We start from the raw sequence: 8,697 nt of genomic DNA, 5'->3' as shown, positions 1-8,697 counted from the left end.
TTCAAAAGACGCCATTCCCTGGGAAATTCTCATTCCTTCTCCCATATTTCCCCCGCAGTTGAGTTTTCTTTCCTTCGAGTCTAGACTTCATTAGCAGAGGATGAGCCTCTCCCTGGCAGCGGCCATGTAAGCCGTACTTAAAGACAAAGAGGCCTCTTATTGTTCAAAAGGATTTTGGACCCTGCAGCAGCTTTTTCCATCGCCTTGCGCTGGAAATGGCGCACACACGCACTGAAAGAGCTCTGAAACGCACACACGAAAGCTAATTAAGAGATGATTAAAAGTTGACTGGAGCGAGTTCCGCAAATAGAAAGGCTGAAAGTTGTTAAAGCACTTCAAGCATATGAGATTCGGGGGAATTTATGCATTGCGAGTTGAAGGTCGCGTGGGGACAAATTGAAGGACGGCAAAATTCAACTTGATTACGAATGGTGCAGTGCTGCCCTCTAGAGGATCCAAAAGCAATAACATGACCTTAAATTGGGGGGGAAGTAGATTGTAGTCACATTTGAAATGACTAGAAAAACAAACAAACAAGTTTTTCTAAATAACTGGCTGACCTTTTCTCTACGTTATTCATTAGGATTTATTGAGACATTCGCAGTCACAAACTTGCGTGCTTGGCATTTAAACAATGACATTTCGGAGGTTGATTGTTTTGATGCACATCTCCGAACCTTAAAAAAAGAGACACTAGCTTGTTTTTAGTTGCCTGATATAACGTTGCGATGTGGTTACTTTTCTGTTGAAGCGGGTTAAAAAAAATTCAACGGCAGTCATTTTGGACGTAATATTACGTCATATGAAAGGAGATTAAAAACTACAAATGTCTCCTGAATACAACGTGAATTCACGTTTATGAAGTTGTGAACAAAAAATAAATGTCCAGCGGTTCCGCCAAAAAAGTTTGGCGTCTTCGCTTTAGCTCCCGATGGAGTTGACGGCTTTTGTGGTCCTCGCGTTGATAAAATCAGATTTCCTGAAGCCGCACTGTTGAATACAAAGACAAACATTGTGAGTACACGCCAAAGCCAGTCAAGGAATGAATGAGAAGGCTTCCGCCATTGCTCACCTTTTTGAAGGTCGCATGGAGGTCAGTGTGCTTCCACATGGAGTGCAGTAGGAGGCACGCTGCCACACCTGCTCGACTCGGGCCATAACTGAAGAAAGAGAAGAACGACGTTCAACAAAAATATTGCACTCTATTGTATATGTCAATTTTCTAAAAGGGCAACTGGGATTGGCGTTCCTCAGGGAAGCGTTTAAGGGCCGCTTGCTTTTACCGAGATCAGAATGAATGTGTTCCAATACATTTGTCTAAATATTGTTTTGGATGCAAAACATTTGAACGGCTGTTTCGAAAAGATTGAACTGAAAGATATTTGCATTGAAAAAATACCCGTAAATGGCTGTTTATTTTTTTCTCATTAATTCCGGCGTTATTTTGTCACAGCCGAGCAGTTTCTTCTTTTTGACACTTTTATGACGCTTATTTGCACACTTTAGCTTCCCCCGTCTTTTTTTCCCGCGCGATTCGTCTTCAACGTCAACATGGAATAAAAGCGAAACTGAAACGATCCGCGATGATCGCGCGGGAGCCGCTCGCTGACGAACCCGTTGTCCTTCTTGCTGATGTTGCAGATCTTCGGGAGGGCGTCCTGGCTCAACATGGCCCGGACGTTGTGCGCGCCGCCTTGGCTCAGGTTGACGAGGACGCGGCACAGCGACGCCGTCACGTCCGAGGGCAGGCCCCTCCCCGTGTCGTCGTTGGGCAGCAGCTCCACCGCTTCCGGCAACGCCTGTTCCACTGCAGGCAAACGTTTGGAGTAAGCTTCGAACGGTGACTAACCCGAACCCTAACCCTAACCGTCAACCGACCGATATCAGGGTGCAGCTGGGAGAAGCGAGACAGGTTTTTGAGGAGCGACACGGCCGTCCTCTTGAGGTCGCGCTCGCCTTCCTGCAACATTTGCCTGACGTGCTGGAGGCCGTTCTCCCTGCGGACGACGGTGTAGGCCATGGCTTCGCTCACCTGAAGGAAACGCTCATTGTTAGGGGAAAAAAAATACCTGATGGAAACGAGCTACAATGCCATAAATCAGGATTCGGGCCAGTGAAGAGAAAGGCAGGATTCTCACTTTCTTCTCAGAATTTTGACTTTAAAAAGTCAGAATCCTGCCAACCTTTTTTTCTCTCTCTTCATTGGCCTAATCCTCTTCCGTATGCAGAGCATCTCTACTCTTTTTTTTTTTCTTTACACCACCCCTGACAAATAAATCCTTATTTTTCAGTGCTGGTAATGGCCTCATGTTTCCACAAGAGGGAGCCAAAGCTCCATCTGTCCTTTTGGAACGCGCAATGACGTCAGCGCGAGCTCTCACCGCTCCGTTCCCGGCGGTGATGTTCTGCAGAGCCCCGATGGCCGCCTCCCGCGTGTGGTGGCGCACGCTGCGCGCGATGAGCGACAGGTACATGCGGACGGTGATGGAACTCCACAGCCACTCCGTGCCGCGCGGGTTGGCCTTCTCCTCCAGCGGCGTGCGACCACGCTGCTCCTGCTGGCCACGCACGGAATACAAGATGACATTTGCGATCCGCTGGCTGTACTTCATTATTGATTGATTTTAAACTGCTAACGACAAAGTTTGACGAGCTCCAATGCAAGAGTTGCGAGTTCGCGTCCGAGAAGTTGACCTCTTTGGTCTTAACGCTGCGCTGAGCAAAACATCCCAGCGCCTTGGTCTTGGGCGCCGCGTGTTCTTGCGATGGCGGGAGAGCGGCGGCGTCCTTGTCGGTCAGCTCCGACTCCATCCGGTAGGACAAGTTGTGCAGGACGCACACGCAGTTCTCTGTGGACTTTTGGGGACCGAGACAAAAGTTTCAATAGGAGACGCCGCGCGTGTCAGGAGAGGAGAGCGGATTCGGACGCAACCTTGTCGTCAGCCTTGTAGTCGGACACGGTCCGCCGGATGTAGTAGACCAGAGAGTCGATGAGGTTCTCGCACTCCCGCATGGCTTTCCTTCCTTCCGGACCGGAGGAGCTCAGGTTTCTGGACACAAAAACGTTAAGCGTAAGCCGCAGATGGCTTTCCAACTCTTGGACAACGGTTCGAGGATGTAGGAATACAAAAGGTGAAAAAGATGAAAACAATTGTTACAAATAAAGATTTGTGCACATAAAAATGATTAGCACCGTTAAGTGTCCTCCTTTGGGATCATAATAAAGATCTGTTCTCAAAAGAAACATTCATTTGGAATCAAACGTTAAAAAGGTCGAACCGTTCTGGTTTGAGGACAATGAAATTCAACAGCCTACTGAATAGACATTTTAATTCATGATAATGATTTGGATGAATCAATAATCAATTTTTGAGTATTTTTTGCATGGATGCTGCTTTTTAAATTGATTTGAAAAATCTTGCACACCCCCTGGAGTGCCTTCACGTACGCCCCATTTGAGAAGCAATGGCCGAAATGATCATTTGCCGTCGCTGCTCAAATCATCTTCGTACATCCTTCAATTTTGAAAATTATTAATACATATGATACAATCAGAATTTGGTTCAGCTTTTCATGGATAGATGGATGTTTTCTGAAAATACGAATAATAATAGACACACACAAGCCAGAAGGAGCAACCAGTGTCCATAGAATTGAAGCAAAAATAATAATAATTGGCAATTAATGTCATTACTGTATGTTTTTATCAAGTACAACATTATAGGATGTATTTAAAAATTGTTTTTTTATTTAAGATGCTGTCAAAGTAAAATCTTTAACTTTTGATAAAAAAAAAAAAAGTTTGATGCTTTTTGGGGGGCTTGAATTGATTAATGGCATTTCCATTCAACGTATTTATTCTTTATTTGAACCTTTATTTATCCGGGTAAGGCATTTCTTTCTATTTGCATTGCCCACCTGCACACAAACCGCAAGCAGAGTATTTCAAGCCTTTAAATGTCATGCATCGCGTTGGGACGGACTCATCAACAATCGTTCGAACCTGAGGCAGCCGGTGGCGTTGTGGAAAACCTGGTGGTCGGCGAGCAGCTCATCTTTGGGGTTCTCCCCTTCGGAAAGGCCCGAGCTCGGCACCAGGACCGACTGCGTGAGAACCGACAAGGCCTCTCTGGAGAGCTTCTCCTTCAGGAGGTCGTGAGAGGACAGGTTCCAAAGGAGGCCTGAGAGGTCAAAGGTCGTCCTCTTAGCTTTGCACAAATGCCGCAATGCGAGTGGAAAACTGACCAGCGAGCTGCCTCCTGGTCTCCGTGTCGCGGCTGTTCTTCAGCACGTGCAAAATGGCGGCCAGGCCGGCGTGGTCCTTCACCTCCATCTTGTTGTCGCTGCTGTGGTACACGACGTTGCGCAGGGCGCCGGCGCCGGCGCGCTGCACCTCTTCCTCGTCGTTGTGGAGCAGCTGCAGCAGTTTTTTGATGCCGCGCAAAAAATAAACCTGAAAGATGACTTTTAATGTGTCACAATATTCACAATATTATTTCGTACTCTACAGCAAACTTTCTGCATATTTGTGCTTCAACATTCGAGGATCTAATTTGGACCCCCCCCCACCCTCAATATTAGAATAGTACAACGGCGTATTAGGGCCACTTATAAATATATATATTTTTTTTTAGAGGGCGGGGGCAATATTCCGAGAAAAAAACTCGCAAATTTGCCACTTTATGAAGTTTTGATTAAAAAAAAATATTTGCGAGAATTTTTTTTACGAGAGATGTACTTCTCGGATGTTTGTGACAATGAATGATCAAATAAGAAGATAGTAATGGCTTCAACCATACGATGTTAAGCCTTCGCAAAGATGGCCTCGCTTTGCGAAGGTCCACGCCCGCACGATCAAGCATTTAAGATCATTTGTTCAAATGTACATTTATGTTTTCCAGAATTATTATTGACACATTCATACATTCTGGTATATTTGATTAAGTTGATGTGTGGAATCTGCTGCTCTCCGTCATCCCCTTGCATTGACCTCAAGTATGCTGGCTTCTGATTGGCTGGTGTGAGTCAGCTGACAGGGGATCAGGAAGTGTTGTCGCTCTCGCTGCCGCGAGTAAAGTTTCAATTTAGAAGAAATCCGTCTCCATCCTGCCTTTTCGTTTTATAAACAGCGTCCCATTAACCGCCGAGCAATCCTCACATTAGCCTAGAGCTACGCTACGTGTATTTCTCGTAAGTTTCAGTTTTTTTCTCACTTCTCCCTTTATAAAATGGCAAATTTGTGTTTTTTTTCCACCCAGCTAAAAAAAAAAAAACTTTATTCGTGGCCCTAATTCGCCGTCGTAGAATAACGATTTTATCTGTCATCTCGTTTTTAACAACTTTCTAAACAATTTGACTTGCGGTCTTTAAAGCGTTTACTTCAAGCAAACAAGTGTGGTAGAGTTACGGGTTCAACTATTTATATAGGCATTTTTGGGGGGTTCAATTCCTGGCAGCTTCTCACCGTTTGCAGCCTACTAGTTGACGGCAAGTATGCGTGTGCTGTACGTTGCCCTGCCGAGGAACATGTTTGCGTTTTGCAATACCGCATATATTTATAGCACGTGCGTCTACGGCGCCGCAGCGCGAGGTCAAAATAAATCTGGGCCATCGATGTCAACGACAGGAACGTCCGAGCTGTCAGATATTCGGCCACTTGATATATAAAAAAAAAAGAAAAAAAGTCATGAAATATAATCATCTCATTTTTTAAATACGTCTACTTAAAATGTCTTTCTGTTTTTTATTTTTTTAAATATTTGTATATTGAATTTGATTGTGTGCGACCACTTGATGAAATAAAAACGTGGAGTGGGTTTTCTGTCTACGAACCGTCTTCCTGGCGTCTGCGCTTCTGTAACACCGCGATTGGATGTGCGCGGCGGCGCTGATCAACGTGTCCTCGTTCTGCTGAGTCAGCAGGTTGACCGCCTTCTCCAGCGTCATCTCTGGAGGCTTCTCGGACCTTCTGGCCCAGACAAGAAATCAGAATCCACATCTCTGCATTGAAATACATCCAAAAAGAAGACTTACAGAGTCGAGACATTGTTGGCTTGGATTTGCTGAGGCTCCGCCCCCGCTCGGCCCCCCATGTCCACTTCCACGCTGTTGCCCGAGGGTGGGTACGTGTTCAGTCTGAGAAGCCTTTGACTTTTTGCGGGTAATCGGGGGTCCGCGACCATGCCCTCGCTCTGCCGGAAAGCCGAGTGGTTCCAGCCGGACTCGCGCCCGCGCTGGCCAAACGACGCGTCCGACCACAAGCGCGAGCTCCCGTTAACGGGCGCGGAGGCGTTGGCCGGCGCCCACCGTGAGCGCGGGGCCTCGGAGAGGGCGTAGCGCTGATGCAAGCCCGGCGAGCGGCCCAGCAGGGAGCAGTTCCTGTGGGACAGACTGCGCACGGGAAGGCTGGATGTGGCAAAATGGCGGCCGTTGAAATTGAAATGGCCCTGAGCCTTGTCGGGCGTCCCTGGAGGGGAAACTTCGACTCTTCTGGACGGCCTCCGCACACGCTCCATACTTGACACAGCGCAACCCGAGCCATTTGCCTGAAAAATACAACACACCTGTATCACTATTTAAGGTTCTTCCACTTAAAAAAAATACTCATATATATATATCTCAAAATCTATTAAAATATCATACATATTTTGTAATGTATATCAAATACATAAATTAAACCATGTGAATTTAAAAGTGTAAATACAACTAAAAACAATCAATACCATGAAACAATAATTAAATAAATATACTAAATAAAAAAAATCCATACAGAATCAATTAGAATAAATTAGTAAAACATACTTCTAAAATATAATAAAAATGCAGTGGCCCGTCACGATTTGCAGTGAATCGGGATTGGACGAATCAAAGTGGCGACAGACCGCCAATGGCAGTTTTTCATGAAAAAAATGAAACATTAAAATTTCAAAAAATATATTCGGGAGGCAATGTGAATATACTGGTGCTGAAAAGTGACAATGCACTGTAAAAATAAATTAACTAAAAATAATTAGAAAACATAATAACGAATAAAAAACAAATAAAGTAAATCGTATACATTTAAATATATAAATAAATCCTAAACTAAATCATGTTTTTAATAGATGAATACATCAAGAGAATTATAATCAGGAAGCCAAAATACATGAGCTCAGCATACAAACAAATCGTAAAAATGATTTCTGCTTTCTAAGCAAATAAATGCTAAATATCTTCAGCATTCTCTTGTCTGTTAGTCGTTCTTTAATCAGTGATTCGTACCATGGTGCGAAGTCTCAGTCCGTCCGCAGCCTCCAAACTCTTGCCGGCGCTTCTCTGTAAGTGGACACTGCCTGAAACAAGTCGAGGAAGTTCAGCAGAGTGTTTGCTTACACACCTGTGTACGCATCTACACACACACACACACACACACACACACACACACACACACACACATGTGCTCATTTGCATGACAGGTACAGTACACTAATGCTGCAGTACTCCAATGCCATCCAAAAGAAGGCTGCGTAGTACAAACCACAACCACAATAATATTAAAATAATAGCTGTGGGACACTCAAAACTTTGGTTCTCACTCCTGAATGGAATTTTGTGATAAGCGTGTTTAAGTGTAAAACAGGATGACACGGAAGCTCTTAACCAATAACAAGTGACCCGAGTCTGCTTTTGTGCAATCGATAAAAGTTGAACATTTGCTCCAGTTTAAGACATTTAGATGCCTCCATGTTGCTTTTGGGCGGATGGATGAGCTTGCGGGAACCTGTTGGACCAGCAAAATACCAAGTGACGTGCATTCCACTGCCCCCAAAAATAAAAATAAAAATAAATACTAATCAGCTTCGTGCTTGAAGTCAATGAAAGACCTCAATGGAAAGCGGAGATTGCCTCTGTAATTAAAAAATAAATTATTTTAGCACAAAAAAAATAAAGTCCGTACTGCTTCTTAAAAGTAAATCTGTGTACGTGATTAAATTGCATCGTGCTTCGGTTCGTTTGAATAATCTAATCCTGATTTGGAAACAGTGAAGGTGAAGTTGAAGTGAAAACAAAAACTCGCCAGGCTGCGTCATCATAATAATGACGATAGTTTCTGGTAAACTCTTGAAGGAAATCGGGATTACCGTTGGAAAGGCTCCTCCTCGACTTCCGGGCCAAGGTGAGCTGAACCTGCTGCTGGACCCGAAGGCTGCGGTCGCTGGAAGGAAGCCGAGCCGAGGACCGAGCGCTCGCTTCGGCTGGCAAGGCCAAGCTGGTGTCGGCGTCCCGCCTTTGGCAGGCGAGCGCCGGCAAGGCCGTCTTGAAGAAGGATTCCTCCATTTTGCGCCTCTTCACCGTCTCGTCGACATTGTGAAGGTGAGGACAGCGACGCCGTTCCCGGAGGACACTTTTGGTCCTGTTTTGTCCTCTGGAAAATCCCATCTGGTGCTGCTGGGTTGTGACGTCATGCCAGGCGGAGCTCAACTTACCTGTGGTGTCAAGTGACACCATTGTGGGCAACTGGAAGGTTTTGCTTGTCGTTGTGTGTGTTTTAAACTAAAACCCGCCCAACGGGAGACGATTAACTGCTCACTTTACTTCTCACTTTTATTTGTTTGTCCAAAATATTTCAAAGGAATATGAAATGAGAAGGATCCACATCCTTATGTTTGGGGCCGATCAGATGGATGTACTTGTTTGTTTTTTTCACTTCCGGATTTA

General features: G+C 45.1%; 1 protein-coding gene across 3 annotated transcripts; it reads right to left on the bottom strand.

Annotated features, from left to right (window-relative positions):
* Positions 1-565: 565 nt before the first annotated feature.
* On the bottom strand, positions 566-8,663 carry pkp2 (plakophilin 2). 3 transcript variants are annotated; one of them, XM_086060376.1, is made up of 13 exons: positions 8,121-8,663; positions 7,261-7,331; positions 6,034-6,545; positions 5,833-5,968; positions 4,246-4,453; positions 4,004-4,181; positions 2,933-3,050; positions 2,695-2,856; positions 2,382-2,558; positions 1,879-2,032; positions 1,615-1,807; positions 1,073-1,160; positions 566-990 (listed from the first exon to the last, which is right to left on the bottom strand). In XM_086060376.1, the coding sequence occupies exons 1-13, from the start codon at positions 8,485-8,487 to the stop codon at positions 922-924; spliced, it is 2,433 nt and encodes an 810-aa protein (XP_085916502.1). In that variant the 5' UTR covers positions 8,488-8,663; the 3' UTR covers positions 566-921. The 3 variants fall into 3 exon arrangements, with proteins under 3 accessions (XP_085916502.1, XP_085916504.1, XP_085916503.1); XM_086060378.1 differs by having other exon boundaries at positions 2,382-2,555; XM_086060377.1 differs by having other exon boundaries at positions 5,833-5,965; positions 8,121-8,662.
* Between the last annotated feature and the right edge of the window lie 34 nt (positions 8,664-8,697).

This window comes from Leptonotus elevatus, chromosome 17 (genome assembly GCF_054856555.1).
Source record: "Leptonotus elevatus isolate MCC_2025b chromosome 17, RoL_Lele_1.0, whole genome shotgun sequence".
NCBI lineage: Eukaryota > Metazoa > Chordata > Actinopteri > Syngnathiformes > Syngnathidae > Leptonotus > Leptonotus elevatus.
Note: the sequence above shows the minus strand (reverse complement) of the source record. Positions and strands in the feature narration are given on the sequence as shown.